The sequence below is a fragment of the Coregonus lavaretus genome (assembly GCF_964263955.1).
Source record: "Coregonus lavaretus genome assembly, chromosome: 29".
Classification (NCBI taxonomy): domain Eukaryota; kingdom Metazoa; phylum Chordata; class Actinopteri; order Salmoniformes; family Salmonidae; genus Coregonus; species Coregonus lavaretus.
The window spans coordinates 1,432,890-1,456,114 of record NC_140016.1 but is presented as its reverse complement, the minus strand read 5'-3'; the positions used below and the strand labels follow the sequence as shown (position 1 = coordinate 1,456,114).

The 23,225-nt window shown below is 45.6% G+C and overlaps 1 protein-coding gene across 1 annotated transcript in view; it reads left to right on the top strand.

Annotated features, from left to right (window-relative positions):
* Positions 1 to 3,423: 3,423 nt before the first annotated feature.
* The window catches only part of LOC311104972 (uncharacterized protein), a gene marked incomplete at its 5' end in the record, with an annotated part of 41,368 nt that continues 21,566 nt past the window's right edge, over positions 3,424 to 23,225 (top strand). The window contains one exon of the mRNA XM_084146960.1: positions 3,424 to 3,622. Within this exon, the coding sequence (XP_084003086.1) occupies positions 3,424 to 3,622 (199 nt within the window). The remainder of the gene's footprint in view (positions 3,623 to 23,225) is intronic.

Sequence of the window (23,225 nt, the reverse complement as noted above, 5' to 3'; positions counted from 1 at the left end):
GTAGAAATGAATTCAGTTTACAGATGAATACATCAGTGAGTCAGAGAGGGTAGAAATGAATTCAGTTTACAGATGAATACCTCAGTGAGTCAGAGAGGGTAGAAATGCATTCAGTTTACAGATGAATACATCAGTGAGTCAGAGAGGGTAGAAATGAATTCAGTTTACAGATGAATACCTCAGTGAGTCAGAGAGGGTAGAAATGAATTCAGTGTACAGATGAATACCTCAGTGAGTCAGAGAGGGTAGAAATACATTCAGTTTACAGATGAATACATCAGTGAGCCAGAGAGGGTAGAAATGAATTCAGTTTACAGATGAATACATCAGTGAGTCAGAGAGGGTAGAAATGCATTCAGTTTACAGATGAATACCTCAGTGAGTCAGAGAGGGTAGAAATGCATTTAGTTTACAGATGAATACCTCAGTTAGTCAGAGAGGGTAGAAATGCATTCAGTTTACAGATGAATACCTCAGTGAGTCAGAGAGGGTAGAAATGAATTCAGTTTACAGATGAATACCTCAGTGAGTCAGAGAGGGTAGAAATGAATTAAGTTTACAGATGAATACATCAGTGAGTCAGTGAGGGTAGAAATTAATTCAGTTTACAGATGAATACATCAGTGAGTCAGAGAGGGTAGAAATGAATTCAGTTTACAGATGAATACCTCAGTGAGTCAGAGAGGGTAGAAATGAATTCAGTGTACAGATGAATACCTCAGTGAGTCAGAGAGGGTAGAAATACATTCAGTTTACAGATGAATACATCAGTGAGCCAGAGAGGGTAGAAATGAATTCAGTTTACAGATGAATACATCAGTGAGTCAGAGAGGGTAGAAATGAATTCAGTTTACAGATGAATACCTCAGTGAGTCAGAGAGGGTAGAAATGCATTCAGTTTAGAGATGAATACATCAGTGAGTCAGAGAGGGTAGAAATGAATTCAGTTTACAGACGAATACCTCAGTGAGTCAGAGAGGGTAGAAATGAATTCAGTGTACAGATGAATACGTCAGTGAGTCAGAGAGGTTAGAAATACATTCAGTTTACAGATGAATACATCAGTGAGTCAGAGAGGGTAGAAATGAATTCAGTTTACAGATGAATACATCAGTGAGTCAGAGAGGGTAGAAATGCATTCAGTTTACAGATGAATACCTCAGTGAGTCAGAGAGGGTAGAAATGCATTTAGTTTACAGATGAATACCTCAGTTAGTCAGAGAGGGTAGAAATGCATTCAGTTTACAGATGAATACCTCAGTTAGTCAGAGAGGGTAGAAATGAATTCAGTTTACAGATGAATACATCAGTGAGTCAGAGAGGGTAGAAATGAATTCAGTTTACAGATGAATACCTCAGTGAGTCAGAGAGGGTAGAAATGAATTTAGTTTACAGATGAATACCTCAGTGAGTCAGAGAGGGTAGAAATGAATTCAGTTTACAGATGAATACATCAGTGAGTCAGAGAGGGTAGAAATGAATTCAGTTTACAGATGAATACATCAGTGAGTCAGAGAGGGTAGAAATGAATTCAGTTTACAGATGAATACATCAGTGAGTCAGTGAGGGTAGAAATTAATTCAGTTTTTAGATCTTCTTCTTCTTCTCCTGTCTTTCAGGTGATAGTGTTTCAGACCTGGACACCGCACGGCCTTGGAGACAGAACCGGTGGAGATCAGCCTCTCATAACAACAACAGCTTTACTCTTCCTGAATCCTACAGCACCAAAGTCTACCACACACTCCTTCAATAGGGACTGGAGAAAGATCACCCAGACTAAGAGTTGAAGTATCACCCAAACTAAGAGTTGAAGTATCACCCAGACTAAGAGTTGAAGTATCACCCAGACTAAGAGTTGAAGTATCACCCAGACTAAGAGTTGAAGTATCACCCAGACTAAGAGTTGAAGTATCACCCAGACTAAGAGTTGAAGTATCACCCAGACTAAGAGTTCAAGTATCACCCAGACTAAGAGTTCAAGTATCACCCAGACTAAGAGTTCAAGTATCACCCAGACTAAGAGTTGAAGTATCACTCAGACTGGATAAACAAATAACTTCCCTTAACATAGACATTGTTATCTCCTAAATACACCCATTGACAACTGGAATGGCAGAGGGATCAGACTGAGAACTCTGCTGTCTGGGCCTCAGCTCTAATGACAATGTATGGATATAATGTTAATGTATAATGGGAACATATTGTACATCTCTGCATCTAATCCAAAGCAACATCCATCAGGACTAAAACGTGACTCCCAGCTCGACTCCTGCGTGATTAAAAGTCAAACTCCAAAGAAGATATGAATTATTCTGTTTATAGAAGCTTTTCAGGGCTTAGTCTAACTATATACTTAATGTATGAGACTCGTTAATGTATATGAATCTCACACAGGAAGCCATCTGGATGAGATATAAATGCATGGATGGATGCAACAATAAAGAAAAGATAGAGCTGAAGTATCGGCCAGCGGCGCTCGACGACTCCTGACTGCTCTTAGGAGTGACCTTTCTAGAGTGCAACATTGTTTCTCACTCCGTCCGAACCAAACGGCAGGAAGCTTTGAAACACGGACACCCCGGTCGCCCCCCCTCCTCTGCATTGTTGAGTTATGGTCTTCCAAGATAAAGAGCCGCTTTCTCCACAATAAAAATAATCTGTCAGGGAGAGATTGCAATGCAGTCAACAGGCATGTTTTGGTGTCCGGACTAAGAAAGAAAAGAAAGAAAGATTGAAAGAAAGGGGGAGGAAGAGAAAATAAACGTCTGGGTTTTGGAGAAAGAGAAAGATTGAGAGGGATGGAAGACAGACACAAACAGAAATAGAAAAGTTTGATGGTTTCTCAGCCTTTCTCCTTTAGCTGGAGATTTGCAGTAGAGCACATCGCTATTGTGAAAGCGTCTTGGCTGTGGTCCATGGGAACTGATCCAGTGTGCTCTGTGTCTGTGGAGCTCCCAGCCTGCTTTAGTCTCCTGGGAGGTCCCTGATACTGTTACTGGTAGGTACTGTGTGGTAACACTGTGTCAGAACCAGAGGAACGGTACACCTCTCCCGTCCGTCAGCCTCCCTCCCTGCTAGCTAGCTACAGGACTAAAAGGACTAAAGGAAACTTAAAGGAGGATTACTGAAGAAAGTCCAAAGGGAGAGAAGTGTCCAGCAGCAGGAAAAGCAACATGGACAGCTAAGATTCTCCTTATCCACTGGTGATTCACTTTTTTTTTTGCTCCACTCGCTCCAAAAGAGGACTGTCTGAACTTAACTCTGAACGCTCCCCCAAAACGGTGATCCTCAAACTGACATACAGAACAAGCCAGGGAGGGCTGCAGACGGCAGAAGAAGAGACAGTAACTGTGGAGCAAAACAGAGGAGAAGCAGAGGAGCTCCTGAACTCCGCAGCAGAGCAGCAAAGCGATGGAGTTGGAGATGGAGAGGAGTCATATGTCTGTGAGGAGAGGGGTAAGCTGGAGCCCAGGTGTTGGGAGGAAGCCCCTTCAGGTGGGGCATGGCGTGAACATGGACACCAGCAACAGAGAGAGTGATGCATCTTGGGAGAGGCGGGACTACGGAGGGATCAAAGGACAGGTGACATCGACCTCCACCAGTCAGCTGTCTCGGAAAACCAGTAAGTTTGACGTTTATTCTATTTAAATGGCTTTGGGTTCTAGTTGGCTGCTGGTTTCTATTTGGATAACTTCCCTGCCACAGGGCAACGTGGAACATGATGAAACTACACCGATGGGACTCTGAAATGCAATAGTTTAAAGTGGCTGAGAATTTCCTTTTGCGAGGGTGGAGACTTAGTTTTTCCCGGAACTCTCAATTTTTTGGGGGGGGGTATTTTACCCCAATTCCGATCTTGTCTCATTGCTGCAACTCCCTAACGGGCTCGGGAGCCGAAGGTCGAGTCGTGCATCCTCTGAAACATGACCCGCCAAACCGCGCTTCTTAACACCCGCCCGCACCAATGTGTCGGAGGGAACACCGTTCACCTGACGACCGAGGTCAGCCTGCAAGCGCTCGGCCCGCCACAAGGAGCCGCTAGAACGCGATGAGCCAAGTAAAGCCCCACCAAACCCTTCCCTAACAACGCCGGGCCAATTGTGCGCCGCCCTGCGGGACTCCCGATCACGGCCGATTTCGATACAGACCGGGATCGAACCCGGGTCTGTAGTGATGCCTCTAGCCCTGCGATGCAGTGCCTTAGACCGCTTCGCCACTCGGGAGGTCAGAACTCTCAATTTCTAACACGTATGAACACAGACGCTGATCACACAGCTGACTAAATTACACTAGATATTACTTCTGGGTTACAGAGGTTATCCTCCATGTTATGTCAGAGATGGTTATAAACGCTCAATGAAACGTCTGTTTCCCTGCCATAAAAACGCAGACGGGGCTACCCTGACACACAAACACACACACACACGCATGCACGCATGCACACATACACAAACACACACACACCCATACACACACACACATACTGTATATGCAGAAACTGGACTGCTCTGAGATGGAAAGGCAATCCTGCACCCCAACCTAAAGGTTCCATACCTTGTACTAGTCCAGACCATAATGGACTCAGTTGAGGGAAAAGTAGTTGGGAAAGACATCATAATAAGTTCTGTTCAGATCATTATCATTATCCTGCCATAGTTGGAGTTGTTACTTTTAAAAAATGTGTGAAAGAGAGTGATAAACACGTCAGTGATGAAGGAAAAACATTGTGAACTCCTTAGAGAGTAATGTGGAAAACCCCTCAGACAGCGCGCGCTCGCGTGTGTGTGTGTGTGTGTGTGTGTGTGTGTGTGTGTGTGTGTGTTTGTACACAACTGGGATAGAGATTAGTTTACTATACTGAGCTGAAGCAGTGAACATAACATTGTCAGAACAGATGAGTTAATTACCGACTTACAAGACATTGTTGTGCAGTAATAGAGAAACACAACAGAAAACGTAGGCTTAATGACTCTGTAACAAACTATAGTTAGCACATGCAGTCATTCAATGAAAGTCTATAGTTCACCTAACTGGAGAATAAACATAATGCATATTATAGTACATGCAAACAATGCATCCAGCTATCTAACAGTGTCAGAGCAGAGCTTAGTTTTAACCCTGTGTTCAGTAGACTGTTCAGTAGACTGTTCAGTAGACTGTTCAGTAGACTGCTTAGTAGACTGTTCAGTAGACTGTTCAGTAGACTGTTCAGTAGACTGTTCAGCAGACTGCTTAGTAGACTGTTCAGTAGACTGCTTAGTAGACTGTTCAGTAGACTGCTTAGTAGACTGTTCAGTAGACTGCTTAGTAGACTGTTCAGTAGACTGTTCAGTAGACTGTTCAGTAGACTGTTTAGTAGACTGTTCAGTAGACTGTTCAGTAGACTGCTTAGTAGACTGTTCAGTAGACTGTTCAGTAGACTGTTCAGTAGACTGTTCAGTAGACTGTTCAGTAGACTGCTTAGTAGACTGTTTAGTAGACTGCTTAGTAGACTGTTCAGTAGACTGCTTAGTAGACTGTTCAGTAGACTGCTTAGTAGACTGTTCAGTAGACTGCTTAGTAGACTGTTCAGTAGACTGTTCAGTAGACTGTTCAGTAGACTGCTTAGTAGACTGTTCAGTAGACTGCTTAGTAGACTGTTCAGTAGACTGTTCAGTAGACTGTTCAGTAGACTGTTCAGTAGACTGCTTAGTAGACTGTTCAGTAGACTGTTCAGTAGACTGTTCAGTAGACTGTTCAGTAGACTGTTCAGTAGACTGCTTAGTAGACTGTTCAGTAGACTGTTCAGTAGACTGTTCAGTAGACTGTTCAGTAGACTGTTCAGTAGACTGCTTAGTAGACTGTTCAGTAGACTGTTCAGTAGACTGTTCAGTAGACTGTTCAGTAGACTGCTTAGTAGACTGTTTAGTAGACTGTTCAGTAGACTGCTTAGTAGACTGTTCAGTAGACTGTTTAGTAGACTGTTCAGTATACTGTTCAGTAGACTGTTCAGTAGACTGCTTAGTAGACTGTTCAGTAGACTGTTCAGTAGACTGCTTAGTAGACTGTTCAGTAGACTGTTTAGTAGACTGTTCAGTAGACTGTTCAGTAGACTGTTCAGTAGACTGTTTAGTAGACTGTTCAGTAGACTGCTTAGTAGACTGTTTAGTAGACTGTTTAGTAGACTGTTCAGTAGACTGTTTAGTAGACTGTTCAGTAGACTGCTTAGTAGACTGTTCAGTAGACTGTTCAGTAGACTGCTTAGTAGACTGTTCAGTAGACTGTTTAGTAGACTGTTTAGTAGACTGTTCAGCAGACTGTTCAGTAGACTGCTTAGTAGACTGTTCAGTAGACTGTTCAGTAGACTGCTTAGTAGACTGTTCAGTAGACTGTTCAGTAGACTGTTTAGTAGACTGTTCAGTAGACTGCTTAGTAGACTGTTCAGTAGACTGTTCAGTAGACTGTTCAGTAGACTGCTTAGTAGACTGTTCAGTAGACTGCTCAGTAGACTGTTCAGTAGACTGCTTAGTAGACTGTTCAGTAGACTGTTCAGTAGACTGCTTAGTAGACTGTTCAGTAGACTGTTCAGTAGACTGTTTAGTAGACTGTTCAGTAGACTGCTCAGTAGACTGTTCAGTAGACTGTTCAGTAGACTGTTCAGTAGACTGTTCAGCAGACTGCTTAGTAGACTGTTCAGTAGACTGTTCAGTAGACTGTTCAGTAGACTGCTTAGTAGACTGTTCAGTAGACTGTTCAGTAGACTGTTCAGCAGACTGCTTAGTAGACTGTTCAGTAGACTGTTCAGTAGACTGCTTAGTAGACTGTTCAGTAGACTGTTCAGTAGACTGCTTAGTAGACTGTTCAGTAGACTGTTCAGTAGACTGCTTAGTAGACTGTTCAGTAGACTGTTCAGTAGACTGTTTAGTAGACTGTTCAGTAGACTGCTTAGTAGACTGTTCAGTAGACTGTTCAGTAGACTGTTCAGTAGACTGTTCAGTAGACTGCTTAGTAGACTGTTCAGTAGACTGTTCAGCAGACTGCTTAGTAGACTGTTTAGTAGACTGTTCAGTAGACTGCTTAGTAGACGGTTCAGTAGACTGTTCAGTAGACTGTTCAGTAGACTGTTCAGTAGACTGTTCAGTAGACTGTTCAGTAGACTGCTTAGTAGACTGTTCAGTAGACTGTTCAGTAGACTGTTTAGTAGACTGTTCAGTAGACTGCTTAGTAGACTGTTCAGTAGACTGTTCAGTAGACTGTTCAGTAGACTGTTCAGTAGACTGCTTAGTAGACTGTTCAGTAGACTGTTCAGTAGACTGCTTAGTAGACTGTTCAGTAGACTGTTCAGTAGACTGTTTAGTAGACTGTTTAGTAGACTGTTCAGTAGACTGCTTAGTAGACTGTTCAGTAGACTGTTCAGTAGACTGCTTAGTAGACTGTTCAGTAGACTGTTCAGTAGACTGTTTAGTAGACTGTTTAGTAGACTGTTCAGTAGACTGCTTAGTAGACTGTTCAGTAGACTGTTCAGTAGACTGTTCAGTAGACTGCTTAGTAGACTGTTCAGTAGACTGTTCAGTAGACTGTTCAGTAGACTGTTCAGTAGACTGCTTAGTAGACTGTTCAGTAGACTGTTCAGTAGACTGTTCAGTAGACTGCTTAGTAGACTGTTCAGTAGACTGTTCAGTAGACTGTTCAGTAGACTGCTTAGTAGACTGTTCAGTAGACTGTTCAGTAGACTGTTCAGTAGACTGCTTAGTAGACTGTTCAGTAGACTGTTCAGTAGACTGTTCAGTAGACTGCTTAGTAGACTGCTTAGTAGACTGTTCAGTAGACTGTTCAGTAGACTGTTCAGTAGACTGTTCAGTAGACTGCTTAGTAGACTGTTCAGTAGACTGTTCAGTAGACTGTTCAGTAGACTGCTTAGTAGACTGTTCAGTAGACTGTTCAGTAGACTGTTCAGTAGACTGCTTAGTAGACTGTTCAGTAGACTGTTCAGTAGACTGTTTTCAGTGCGATTTGGAGAGCGAATAAGTCCCATTCATCTGCGTTTGCACCTTAGGGCAGCACACTTCTATGGAAAATACGAATTGTTGTTCAATATTTTGTTTATCAGTGATTGTGTGTCTATCTCCTTCCTTGGTATAGGCTCTGAGATTAAATAGACTATGATGCTGAGCTCCTATCACACAGCAATACTGTAGCCTACCCATACTGTCAAATATATTAAATAGGCTACCGGTTTATTTACCTTCAAGCATGTTTGGCTATTAAATGAGCGATGGATAAATGCGTAAGGGGAATAAACCAGTCATGTCAGAAAAGGAGAGACAATATCATTATGATTTAGTCCTATATAATAAAATATATGTCCTCCAATATGATTATGATTTAGGCCTATATAATAAAATAGATGTTCTGTAATATCATTATGATTTAGTCCTATATAATAAAATATATGTCCTCCAATATGATTATGATTTAGGCCTATATAATAAAATAGATGTTCTGTAATATCATTATGATTTAGTCCTATATAATAAAATAGATGTCCTCCAATATGATTATGATTTAGTCCTATATAATAAAAGTAATAGGAACATATCAGGGGACATGCTGCTATGCGATCTCCTTACCAACGGCAAATACATCTGTTTTATCATTTTTATTAGCCTACCATTATTATAATTCCTGCGCACACACCTTTGACAGATGAGGCCCCAGTAGAAAGACGAAGATTTTATTTGGCAATGTAAAGATATGAAATGGAATTGAGAGAGAGAAAGACTCAGGTCAGATCGGAGTGAGAGTGAAGTTACGACCGAGGGATGGATACTCATTGTGCCTCTCCTGGAGGAAAGCAGAAGTTCCTGTCCCTCCCTGCAGTTGGAGCCCAGAGAGAAGTTATCTGGAGTTCACAGAGGGCAGACAGAGATGGAATGCCTGGAGAGGGCAGACAGAGAGGGACCGCCTGGAGAGGGCAGACAGAGATGGAATGCCTGGAGAGGGCAGACAGAGATGGAACGCCTGGAGAGGGCAGACAGAGATGGAATGCCTGGAGAGGGCAGACAGAGATGGAATGCCTGGAGAGGGCAGACAGAGAGGGAATGCCTGGAGAGGTCTCTCTCTCTCTCTCTCTCTCTCTCTCTCTCTCTCTCTCTTTTTCTCTCTCTCTCTCTCTCTCTTGCTCTCTCTTTCTCTCTCTCTTTCTCTCTCTCTCTCTCTCTCTCTCTCTCTCTCTCTCTCTCTCTTGCTCTCTCTCTTTCTCTCTCTCCATCCCTCCCTCCAAATATAGAGAAAATAAGATCAGGTACCTAACCTAACTGTCCTATAGGGCCTATAGGATCTTCCTAAGGTCTAATCCACCAGCTGTACACATGGTCTTTACCCTCTGGTACCTGGTCTAACTCAAAGAGAAACATCTGAGACTGATCTAGGGTCATTCCTTGCATATTCAGATGACATTACAGGATGAGAGTGGTCGGCAGGGAATTAACTTTCGAAATGATCATGTGTCCACAGTTAATGAATGATTTTGAGAGAAGAGTTCAATTTTTCTGTTGCATATGGATTAATGTAGAGAATTAACATGACTTATCATGTGTCTTCTGCACTCAGTTATTCCCCTCCACAAACACAAATAAATCAATATTTACGCACATTGGACAAGGGTTTATATTTCTGAACAAGGTTAAAGTTTGGCACGTTGTATCAACCCCCATTATGATGTCTACACCTCACTGGTGTTCAAGGGGATTTCTGTGTTTATCTCTCTGGTTTCACTCTCGTTCTGAGTGTTTACTTTATTCCATCTGTTGGACAGGGTTGCTTTTGGAAATGTAAAATCATCTGCGAGTTGTAGCCTACTCAACTCTACGATGGCACTATCCAACCTCTGGAACTAGACGAACTCACGACTCTACTCTTGTCTGCGCCACAGTCCATGTGAAGTCAGTCAGTTTGTGTGTGCACTGGTCTGGATGGGAGGCGAGTTGAGCCTGTGCTCTGCGTGCTTTAGGGAGCAGCAGTTTTTGCAACGAAAACGAAATCCGACCTCTGTCGAGCAGAGCAACAGAAGTGGTGTGGGGGAAGCAGATTGAACAGCTAAATTGGAAAAGCTTGTGGAACGGTAACTAAAGAGCGCTCTGACTTTTAACAAGGTAAGGAAAGACTGAAAAAGGGAGTGGGAAAATTAGCTTTGTAACTTCCTCATAGAGCAGAAAATGTATCAGTACATGTATTTCCACCCTAAACTCTGAAGTTTTCCTTTGGTTTTGAGAGCTTTAGGGAGAAGTTGAAGATTTTTGTAACTTAAAAATGTGCGTGCGCTTTATTTATCCAGGTCTGAGTGGTGAAATAACGTTTTAGTGGACTTTTCCATGTTGTAACTTTTGCTCTAGTAAATGCACTCGGTTGAACGTCTCCGTTTAATTCATGCGTGATGAATGTTCCGCCATGTGATGCGGTAATTTAATGTACTGAAAAGTGAATCCACGCTATTTCATGGCCACATGGCATCTGCGATTTCTGTCCGAAGTGTAGTCTCTCGTATGACGGTTTAGAACTTGGCAGAAACGGTTGGAAAAACGGTTGTCTGTCATCATAGTTCTGCTTTGGAGACGTTTTGCATTTTAGATTATCCAAATAATAGATTATCCATGTCATTCAATTCCTAATCCTGACCACTTATTAAATTGTAATACACACATATAACTCAGTGTCTTACCATTCCATAAGGCAAACGTCAGAAGAGGATCTTCCAAAACCAACTGATATTTCCAACTACTTTAATGATTTTTTCATTGGCAAGATTAGCAAATTGAGGCAGGACATGCCAGCAACAATTGCTGACACTACACATCCAAGTATATCTGACCAAATTAGGAAAGACAAGCATTGTAATTTCAATTCCATAAAGTGAGTGTGGAAGAGGTGAACAAATGATTGTTGTCTTTCAACATTGACAAGCCACAGGGGTCTGATAACTTTGATGGAAAATTACTGAGGATAATAGCGGACGATATTGTCACTCCTATTTGCCATATTTTCAATTTAAACCTACAAGAAACGGTGTGTCCTCAGGCCTGGAGGGAAGCGAAAGTCATTCCGCTACCTAAGAATAGTAAAGCACCCTTTACTGGCTCAAATAGTCGACCAATCAGCCCGTGACCAACCCTTAGTAAACTTTTGGGAAAAATGGTGTTTGACCAGATACAATGCTATTTTACAGTAAACAAATTGACAACAGACTTTCAGCACGCTTATAGGGAAGGACATTCAACAAGTACAGCACTTACACAAATGACTGATGATTGGCTGAGAGAAATTGATGATAAAAAGATTGTGGGGGCGTTTTTTTATTTGTTGACTTTTGACATTATCGATGATAGTCTGCTGCTGGAAAAGCGTATGTGTTATGGGTTTACACCCCCTGCTATATTGTGGATACAGAGTTACCTGTCTAACAGAACACAGAGGGTGTTCTTTAATTGAAGCATCTCCAACATAATCCAGGTAGACTCAGGAATTCCCCAGGACAGCTGTCTAGGCCCATTACTTTATTCAATCTTTACTAACGACATGCCACTGGCTTTGAGTAAAGACAGAGTGTCTATGTATGCGGATGACTCAACACTATACACGTCAGCTACCACAGCGACTGACATGACTGCAACACTTAACAAAGAGTTGCAGTTAGTTTCAGAGTGGGTGGCAAGGAATAAGTTAGTCCTAAATATTTCTAAAACTAAAAGCATTGTATTTGGGACAAATCATTCACTAAACCCTAAGCCTCAACTAAATATTTTAATAAATAATGTGGAAATTGAGCAAGTTGAGGAGACTAAACTGCTTGGAGTAACCCTGGATTGTAAACTGTCATGGTCAAAACATATTGCTACAACAGTAGCTAAGATGGGAAGAAGTATGTCCATAATAAAGCGTTGCTCTGCCTTAACAACACTATCAACAAGGCAGGTCCTACAGGCCCTAGTTTTGTCACAACTGGACTACTGTTCAGTCGTGTGGTCAGGTGCCACAAAAAAGGACTTGCAATTGGCTCAGAAAAGGGCAGCACGGCTGGCCCTTGGATGTACACAGAGAGCTAATACTAATAATATGCATGTCGATCTCTCCTGGCTCAAAGTGGAGGAGAGATTGAATTAATCACTACTTGTGTTTATGAGAGGGATTGACATGTTGAAAGCACCGAGCTGTCTGTTTAAACGACTAGCACACTGCTCGGACACCCATGCGTACCCCACAAGACATGCCACCAGAGGTCTCTTCACGGTCCCCAAGTCCAAAACAGACTATGGGAGGCGCACAGTACTACACAGAGCCATGACTACATGGAACTCTATTCCACATCAGGTAACGGATGCAAGCAGTAAAATTAGATTTAAAAAACAGATTAAAAAACACCTTATGGAACAGCGGGGACTGTGAAGCAACACAAACATAGACACAGACACATGCATACACACACACGATAACATACACACTATACACACACGTACACATGGATTTTTGTACTGTAGATATGTGGTGATGGAGTAGGGGCCTGAGGGCACACAGTGTGTTGTGAAATCTGGGAATGTATTGTAATGTTTTTAAAATTGTATGAACTGCCTTAGTTTTGCTGGACCCCAGGAAGAGTAGCTGCGGCCTTGGCAGGAACTAATGGGGTTCCATAATAAATACAAATACAAAGTAACTATTTTGGTCGTCAGTATTTCATTGTCATATAAGAATGCTCATGATTGGTTGTTTGCATGTTTTCGCAACTAGTCACCTTATAGGTGGCTTGAGTCCCAAATTGCGCCCTATTCCCTACATAGTGCACAACTTTTGACCAGAGCCCCCCGTCTCTCTCTCTGTCTCCCTCACACGCCCTCTCTCTCTCCTTCCCCCTCTCTCTATCTTGTTCTGTCTCTCTCTCTCTCTCCTCTTTTTCTATTCCTCTCTCCTCTCTCTCTCTTTCTCCTCTTTCTCCTCTTTCTCCTCTCTCTCTCTCTCTCTCTCTCTCTCTCTCTCTCTCTCTCTCTCTCTCTCTCTCTCTCTCTCTCTCTCTCTCTCTCTCTCTCACTCTCTCTCTCACTCGCTCGCTCTCTCTCTCTCTCTCTCTCTCTCCCTTTGGGGGATAATTTAATTAAGGTCCAGATTCAGCCTGTAAAATCTAAAACACAGATGCAGATTATTCCTGGTCTGGTCGGCTGGCTGTAAACTGTAGTTGGAGGGATCATCATGCTATTTAATGTAAGACCCACTCACAGCCAGGAAAATCTGCCTTTAATATGAACACCCTGGGAAAGCTAGGCCTCCCAAATTGCGCCCTATTCCCTATATAGTGCATTACTTTTCCATAGGGCTCTGGTCAAAAGTAGTGGACTATAGGTAGGGGATAGGGTGCCATTTGGGAAGTGGGCACAGTCAGAGTTTGGAGACATCTGCTTGGCTGCTTTAGGGGTTACTGTGATTGGCTCGTACGCTGTGGTTCCCATCAGTTGATGTACAGAACCTGTGGAGTACCTGTCTGGATGGTCATGGTGTGGAGAGAGGTTGAGGGTTAACTCCCTGGATGGTCATGGTGTGGAGAGAGGGTGAAGATTTACTGTCTGGATGGTCATGGTGTGGAGAGAGGTTGAAGGTTCACTGTCTGGATGGTCATGGTGTGGAGAGAGGTTGAGGGTTAACTCCCTGGATGGTCATGGTGTGGAGAGAGGTTGAAGGTTTACTGTCTGGATGGTCATGGTGTGGAGAGAGGTTGAAGATTTACTGTCTGGATGGTCATGGTCATGGTGTGGAGAGAGGTTGAAGGTTTACTGTCTGGATGGTCATGGTGTGGAGAGAGGTTGAAGGTTTACTGTCTGGATGGTCATGGTGTGGAGAGAGGTTGAAGGTTTACTGTCTGGATGGTCATGGTGTGGAGAGAGGTTGAAGGTTTACTGTCTGGATGGTCATGGTCATGGTGTGGAGAGAGGTTGAAGGTTTACCTGTCTGGATGGTCATGGTGTGGAGAGAGGTTGAAAGTTTGCTGCGGTGCCAGCTGTATCAGGAGTGTTGTTTTAATAGTGAATCACAGTCAGTGATGGTGATGGTGTCTGGACAGAGGCAGAGTTGGATCTGTATTCCAGTCAGTGAAGGTGATCAAATCAAATCAAATTTTATTTGTCACATGCGCCGAATACAACAGGTGTAGACATTACCGTGAAATGCTTACTTACAGCCCTTAACCAACAATACATTTATTTTTTAATAAAAAAGTAAAATAAAACAACAACAACAAAAAAGTGTTGAGAAAAAAAGAGCAGAAGTAAAATAAAATAACAGTAGGGGGGCTATATATACAGGGGGGTACCGGTGCAGAGTCAATGTGCGGTGGGCACCGGCTAGTTGAGGTAGTTGAGGTAGTTGAAGTAATATGTACATGTGGGTAGAGTTAAAGTGACTATGCATAAATAATTAACAGAGTAGCAGCAGCGTAAAAAGATGGGGTGGGGTGGGGGGTCAGTGCAAATAGTCCAGGTAGCCATGATTAGCTGTTCAGGAGTCTTATGGCTTGGGGGTAGAAGCTGTTGAGAAGCCTTTTGGACTTAGACTTGGCACTCCGGTACCGCTTGCTGTGCAGTAGCAGAGAGAACAGTCTATGACTAGGGTGGCTGGAGTCTTTGACAATTTTGAGGGCCTTCCTCTGACACCGCCTGGTATAGAGGTCCTGGATGGCAGGAAGCTTGGCCCCAGTGATGTACTGGGCCGTACGCACTAGTTGCCATACCAGGCGGTGATGCAACCAGTCAGGATGCTCTCAATGGTGCAGCTGTATAACTTTTTGAGGATCTGAGGACCCATGCCAAATCTTTTCAGTCTCCTGAGGGGGAATAGGCTTTGTCGTGCCCTCTTCACAACTGTCTTGGTGTGTTTGGACCATGATAGTTTGTTGGTGATGTGGACACCAAGGAACTTGAAGCTCTCAACCTGTTCCACTACAGCCCCGTCGATGAGAATGGGGGCATGCTCAGTCCTCTTTTTTTCCCCCCTGTAGTCCACAATCATCTCCTTTGTCTTTGTCACGTTGAGGGAGAGGTTGTTATCCTGGCACCACACGGCCAGGTCTCTGACCTCCTCCCTATAGGCTGTCTCATCGTTGTCGGTGATCAGGCCTACCACTGTTGTGTTGTCTGCAAACTTAATGATGGTGTTGGAGTCGTGCCTGGCCATGCAGTCATGGGTGAACAGGGAGTACAGGAAGGGACTGAGCACGCACCCCTGAGGGGCCCCCGTGTTGAGGATCAGCGTGGCAGATGTGTTGTTACCTACCCTTACCACCTGGGGGCAGCCCGTCAGGAAGTCCAGGATCCAGTTGCAGAGGGAGGTGTTTAGTCCCAGGGTCCTTAGCTTAGTGATGAGCTTTGAGGGCACTATGGTGTTGAACGCTGAGCTGTAGTCAATGAATAGCATTCGCACGTAGGTGTTCCTCTTGTCCAGGTGGGAAAGGGCAGTGTGGAGTGCAATAGAGATTGCATCATCTGTGGATCTGTTGGGGTGGTATGCAAATTGGAGTGGGTCTAGGGTTTCTGGGATAATGGTGTTGATGTGAGCCATGACCAGCCTTTCAAAGCACTTCATGGCTACATACGTCAGTGCTACGGGTCGGTAGTCATTTAGGCAGGTTATCTTAGTGTCCTTGGGCACGGGGACTATGGTGGTCTGCTTGAAACAGGTTTGTATTACAGATTAATGTTGAAAATGTCAGTGAAGACACTTGCCAGTTGGTCAGCACATGCTCGGAGTACACGTCCTAGTAATCCGTCTGGCCCTGCGGCCTTGTGAATGTTGACCTGCTTAAAAGTCTTACTCACATCGGCTACGGAGAGCGTGATCACATTGTTAGGCTATGGTTCAACCCAGCACTCAGAGAAACAAACACGACAAAGGGAGTGGAAGAAACAAAAATATTTAATAAAAGTTAAAATTGTCTTAGTCCAAAAACAACTGAAGTAAAGGAACAGAGTGGGCTAGTCGGCTCCGGAGGAAGGAGAGGCCGAGGCAGGCAGGCAGGCAGGCAGGCAGACCGACAGGCAGGAAGGCAGGCAGGTTGGGAGGTATGTCCGAACTTAAAGACAAAACAAACGACAGGTAAAGGAGAGTGGAGAGCCAGGCTGAAGACAAAGACAAAATAACTTTACTGGTGAGCCAAGTTACCGCTCTGGTAAGAACAACGATCTGGCGCCGGTGGAGAGCCATGCCCAGGAATAAGTAGTGCAGGTTGATGAGAGAATAGGATGCAGCTGCGTAGGCAGGAATCACTGGAAACCACCCGCAGCTGCACAGGAGAGGCAGATCCTGAGCACGCCCCCTGCTCCACTCCAGACACACCCACATAAAGGGGACAAACACACATACAACAGAAAAAGAGGGGACAAAACAAGGAGGAAGGGAAACAGAAAAGGGAGAGACAAGCTGCCCACATAACAGTACCCCCCCCTCAATGGTCGCCACCTGGCGACCCACCAGGCCTGTCAGGGTTGTCGTGATGGAAGTCCGTGATCAGCTGAGGATCCAACACAAAACGCTTAGGGACCCAAGACCTCTCCTCTGGTCCATAACCTTCCCAATCGACTAGGTATTGGAGACCCCTACCCCGCCTCCGAGAGTCCAGGAGCCTACTGACGGTGTAGGCCGGATGGTCGTCAATGAGGCGAACAGGTGGAGGTGGATCAGCCGGCGGACACAAAAGGCTGGAGGACACAGGTTTCAGTTGGGAGACGTGGAAGGTAGGGTGTATCTTCATGGCTGAAGGCAACTTCAAACGAACCGCAGCGGGGTTAATGATGGACTCCACCACAAACGGACCCAGGTACCGAGGAGACAGCTTGCGTGATTTGGTACGAAGAGGTACGTTCTTAGATGACAGCCAAACCTCTTGACCAGGATGAAACACAGGTGCGGGAGTCCTGCTCCTATCCGCTGTTGTCTTGTTCCTGTCGGTGGTCCGAAGCAATGCTTCCCGAGCGTCTCTCCACACTCTCTGGCAGCGGCGGAGGTTCTCCTGAACCGAAGGAACAGCCAATTCCTTCTCCTGAGCAGGAAACAGAGGGGGTTGATAACCCATGGTAACCTCGAAGGGTGAAAGACCGGTGGCAGAGGCGGTGAGGGAGTTGTGGGCGTACTCTATCCAGGGCAGATGTTTGGCCCAGGATGATGGATGTTGAGCAGCCACACAACGAAGGGTTGCTTCGAGGTTTTGATTGGCTCTTTCTGTTTGACCGTTGGTCTGGGGATGAAACCCTGAGGACAGACTAACGGAAGCACCCAAAGCAGAACAGAAACCCTTCCAAACACGGGAAGTAAACTGTGGGCCTCTATCAGATACGATGTCCACAGGTATTCCATGGGGACGGAATACATGTTGGACTAGGAGGTCCGCTGTCTCACTGGCAGACGGTAATTTTGGTAATGCTATATAGTGGACAGATTTAGAGAATCTGTCCACAATGGTAAGTATAGTATCATTACCTTCAGACTTGGGTAGGCCGGTGACAAAATCCATGGCAATGTGGGACCAGGGACGGCTGGGAACTGGGAGGGGTAGCAGCAGCCCCGAAGGGGACTGATGGGAGGCTTTGCCCCGAGCACAGGTTGAACAGGCTGCCACAAAAGCCCGAACGTCAGTTTCCATTGAAGGCCACCAAAAATGTCTCCTAAGCAGCGTCAACGTGCGTCTCATCCCAGGGTGACCAGCAAAACGGGAGGTGTGAATCCACTGCAACACCTGAGACCGGACCGTCTCGGGAACAAAGAGTAGGTTGGGAGGTCCATCACCCGGTCCCGGGTCCGTGGCAAGTGCAGTCTTCACAAGAGACTCGATCTCCCACTGAACAGCCGCCACGACGCATGAGGAAGGCAGGACTGCCTCAGGCTCGCTGGTCTCCGAAGGGTCAGCAAACTGGCGGGACAAAGCATCTGGTTTAACATTTCTTGACCCCGGTCTGTATGTAAGAATAAAGTTAAACCTACTAAAAAACAGGGCCCATCTGGCTTGGCGTGAGTTGAGTCTCTTCGTGGCTTGGATGTAAGCCAAGTTTTTGTGGTCAGTCCAGACCACAAACGGCAGTTCAGCTCCATCCAGCCAGTGCCGCCATTCTTCCAGTGCAAGCTTGACCGCCAGCAGTTCCCGGTTTCCAACGTCGTAATTCCGTTCTGTGGGTGACAATTTCTTGGAGAAAAAAGCACAGGGGTGAAGCCTTTGGTCAGTGGGGGAGCGCTGGGAGAGGACTGCTCCCACACCTGAGTCCGACGCGTCCACCTCCACAACAAACTGCAGAGAGGTGTTGGGGTGTATCAACACGGGGGAGGTGGAAAACAGTTCCTTCAAAACCCCTACCGCCTGCTCCGCCTCAGGGGACCACCGAAAAGGGACTTTAGGAGATGTGAGTCTTGTAAGGGGTGCCACCACTCTACTAAAACCCTTAATGAATCTACGGTAGAAGTTAGCAAAGCCCAAAAATCGTTGAAGTTGCTTACGGGTGGTGGGTGTGGGCCATTCCGTCACTGCCCGGATCTTCTCGGGGTCCGCCTTCACCTGCCCGCTCTCAATTATGAATCCAAGGAACGATGTAGACTGTTTGTGGAACTCACACTTCTCTGCTTTGACGTACAGCTTGTTCTCCAAGAGCCGTTGAAGGACTTGACGGACGTGTGACTCATGCTCCTCGGGTGACTTGGAAAAAACAAGAATATCATCCAGGTATACAAAGACAAAACGGTTCAAAAAATCCCTAAGAACATCGTTCACCATGGCTTGGAAAACCGCAGGGGCATTTGAAAGCCCAAAGGGCATGACCAAATACTCAAAATGTCCCAGTGGAGTGTTGAAAGCGGTTTTCCACTCATCTCCCTTTCGGATTCGGACAAGGTGATAAGCATTCCTGAGGTCGAGCTTGGAAAACACTGTGGCGCCATGCAGAGGTTCAAAAGCTGAGTTGATGAGTGGAAGGGGATACTTGTTTTTAACAGTTATGTTGTTTAAACCCCTGAAATCGATACAGGGGCGTAACGACTTGTCCTTCTTTTCCACGAAAAAGAAACCTGCACCCAAAGGAGACGACGAGGGACGGATTATGCCCGAGACCAGAGAATCACCAATGTACTGCTCCATTGCCTCTCTTTCCGGTCGGGACAGATTGTATAACCGACTAGAGGGCAAGGGAGCACCAGGAAGCAGTTCAATAGGGCAATCATAAGGCCTATGTGGTGGTAGAGACAGAGCCTTGTCCTTACTGAAAACCTCCGCTAAGTCATGGTATTCTTTGGGGACAGATGACAGATCAAGAGGAGCTGAGGGAGGAGTTGGGTTACACTTAGTGGGGGGAATCGCTGACCTCAGGCACTCGGAATGGCAGTTAGTGCTCCAACTGAGAATGGTGTGACGTGTCCAATCAATTTGTGGGTTGTGAAGAGCCAACCAGGGGAAGCCAAGGATTAGGGAGGTAGCTGAGCCAGACATAACTCTTAGCTGAATGCTTTCACAATGATTGCCAGAAATCACTAGGGAAACGGGGGTGGTTTGATGAGTTATCTCCGCGAGGAGGCGCCCATCAAGGGCTGTGACCCGGATGGGGGTAGGTAGTGGCTCCATGGGGATACGAGCTTGTGTAACGAACTGGTGGCTAATAAAGTTATCTTCTGCACCTGAGTCTATGAGAGCTGAGAGTGGCAGGGAATGACTCTGGAAACGTAAGGTTACAGGTACTTGTAATCGGGGAATGATGGGTTCAGGATCTAACTCTGGGCTCGCAAGTAGACCCACCGTTACGAGCGAGCCTTGTCTTTTGGCCGCTTAGGGCATGTAGCCAGAATGTGTGTGGCGTCTCCACAGTACAGGCACTCACCCGCCTGGAGGCGCCGTTGCCGCTCAGCTGGAGGTAGTCGAGCTCGACCCACTTGCATAGGTTCCTCCTCTGTGCTCGGGATGGAATCAGGAACAAGAAGCTGCCGACTCCGGAGAGGCGAGACTCGAGTGGTTGAAGGCTGGGGAACTCGTCCTCCTAGATGTGGCCGATCGCCTCTCTCCCGACGCCTCTCCCGCAACCGATTGTCTAGCTTGATGGACAGGGAAACGAGAGAATGTAAATCATGTGGCTCATCACGAGCAGCCAGTTCATCCTTAATGGCTTCATTCAAACCGTTTAGAAATGCTCCTTGAAGTGCCACATTGTTCCACTTGGAGTCCGCTGCCAACGTCCAGAACTCAATAGAGTACTCTGCCACACTGTTAGAACCCTGCCTCAAATTAAAAAGTATCTTGGAGGAATTACCCACATGGTCAGGGTGGTCAAAAACAGTCTTCAATTTAGCAGAGAAATCAGCAAAAGTCAATCCAGTCAAAGTTTGATCTGAGCACACAGCCTCAGCCCAAACCAGAGCTTTCCCTCTTAACAGCCCCAGAACATAATGTACCTTAGATGAATCAGTAGAAAACGACAGTGGTCTCTGCCGAAAAATCAAGTCACACTGAAGCAAAAATCCCCGGCACTTGTCCAATTCTCCATTGAACGGTTCAGGCGACGTGACAGGGGGTTCCCGACGGAACGAAGCCTGCCTAGTGTCCGAGGAAACAACTTGGGGTGCATCAAACTGGGGGTCAGAGAGAGATGGAGAACTGATAACAGACAATTTAGAGACGTGTGTAGTTAACTGAGTCACCTGGTTCAGCAGTTGATGATTATCTTCCACAAGAGTCCGAATCAACTGGTCATGCTGTCCTAGCAACGTTCCTTGAGCCAGGATAGCTTGTTGGAAGCTGTCTTTGTTTGCCCCGTGCTGTTTCTCTGTTGGGTCCATGGCCAGATCGTTCTGTTAGGCTATGGTTCAACCCAGCACTCAGAGAAACAAACACGACAAAGGGAGTGGAAGAAACAAAAATATTTAATAAAAGTTAAAATTGTCTTAGTCCAAAAACAACTGAAGTAAAGGAACAGAGTGGGCTAGTCGGCTCCGGAGGAAGGAGAGGCCGAGGCAGGCAGGCAGGCAGGCAGGCAGACCGACAGGCAGGAAGGCAGGCAGGTTGGGAGGTATGTCCGAACTTAAAGACAAAACAAACGACAGGTAAAGGAGAGTGGAGAGCCAGGCTGAAGACAAAGACAAAATAACTTTACTGGTGAGCCAAGTTACCGCTCTGGTAAGAACAACGATCTGGCGCCGGTGGAGAGCCATGCCCAGGAATAAGTAGTGCAGGTTGATGAGAGAATAGGATGCAGCTGCGTAGGCAGGAATCACTGGAAACCACCCGCAGCTGCACAGGAGAGGCAGATCCTGAGCACGCCCCCTGCTCCACTCCAGACACACCCACATAAAGGGGACAAACACACATACAACAGAAAAAGAGGGGACAAAACAAGGAGGAAGGGAAACAGAAAAGGGAGAGACAAGCTGCCCACATAACACACATAGTCATCCTGAACAGCTGGTGCTCTCATGCATGCTTCAGTGTTGCTTGCCTCGAAGCGAGCATAGAAGTGGTTTAGCTCGTCTGGTAGGCTTGTGTCACTGGGCAGCTTACGTCTGTGCTTCCCTTTGTAGTCTGTAATAGTTTTTAAGCCCTGCCACATCTGACGAGCGTCAGAGACGGTATAGTACGATTCAATCTTAGTCCTGTATTGACTGTTTGCCTGTTTGATGGTTCTTCGGAGGGCATAGCGGGATTTCTTATAAGCGTCCGGGTTAGAGTCCCGCTCCTTGAAAGCGGCAGCTCTACCCTTTAGCTCAGTGCGGATGTTGCCTGTAATCCATGGCTTCTAGTTGGGGTATGTACATACGGTCACTGTGGGGACGACGTCATCGATGCACTTATTGATGAAGCCAGTGACTGATGTGGTGTACTCCTCAATGCTATCTGAAGAATCCCGGGACATGTTCCAGTCTGTGCTAGCAAAACAGTCCTGTAGCTTAGTATCTGTGTCATCTGACCACTTTTTATTAACCGAGTCACTGGTGCTTCCTGCTTTAGTTTTTGCTTATAAGCTGGAATCAGGAGGATAGCGTTATGGTCAGATTTGCCAAATGGAGGGCGAGGGAGAGCTTTGTATGCGTCTCTGTGTGTGGAGTAAAGGTGGTCTAGAGTTTTTTTTCCTCTGGTTGCACATTTAACATGCTGGTAGAAATTAGGTAGAACGGATTTAAGTTTCCCTGCATTAAAGTCCCCGGCCACTATGAGCGCTGCCTCTGGATGAGCGTTTTCCTGTTTACTTATGGCCATATACAGCTCGTTGAGTGCAATCTTAATGCCAGCATTGGTTTGTGGTGGTAAATAGACAGCTATGAAAAATATAGATGAAAACTCTCTTGGTAAATAGTGTGGTCTACAGCTTATCATAAGATACTCTACCTCAGGCGAGCAAAACCTCGAGACTTCCTTAGTATTTGATTTTGTGCACCAGCTGTTGTTTACAAATATACACAGACCGCCACCCCTTGTCTTACCGGAGTCAGCCGTTCTATCCTGCCGATGTAGCGTATAGCCCGCTAGCTGTAGGTTGTCCATGTCGTCGTTCAGCCACGACTCGGTGAAACATAAGATATTACAGTTTTTTATGTCCCGTTGGTAGGATAACCGTAATCGTAGGTCATCTAATTTATTTTCAAATGATTGAACATTGGCTAATAGGATTGATGGAAGAGGCAGTTTACTCGCTCGCCGTCGGATCCTTACAAGGCACCCCGACCTACGTCCACGATATCTCTGTCTCTTTCTCCTGCGAATGACGGGGATTTGGACCATGTCGGGTGTCTGTAGGATATCCTTGGCGTCCGACTCGTTGAAGAAAAAATCTTTGTCCAATACGAGGTGAGTAATCGCTGTCCTGATATCCAGAAGCTCTTTTTGGTTATAAGAGACGATGGCAGAAACATTATGTACAGAATAAATTACAAATAACGCGAAAAAACACACATAATAGTACAATTGGTTAGAGGGCTGTAAAACGGCAGCCATCTTCTCCGGCGCTTCAGTGGACAGAGGCAGAGCTGGATCAATTCCAGTGAATCACAATCAGTGATGGGGATGGTGTCTGGACAGAGGCAGAGCTGGATCAATTCAAGTGAATCACAGTCAGTGATGGGGATGGTGTCTGGACAGACGCAGAGCTGGATCAATTCCAGTGAATCACAGTCAGTGATGGGGATGGTGTCTGGACAGAGGCAGTGCTTGATCAATTCCAGTGAATCACAGTCAGTGATAGTGATGGTGTCTG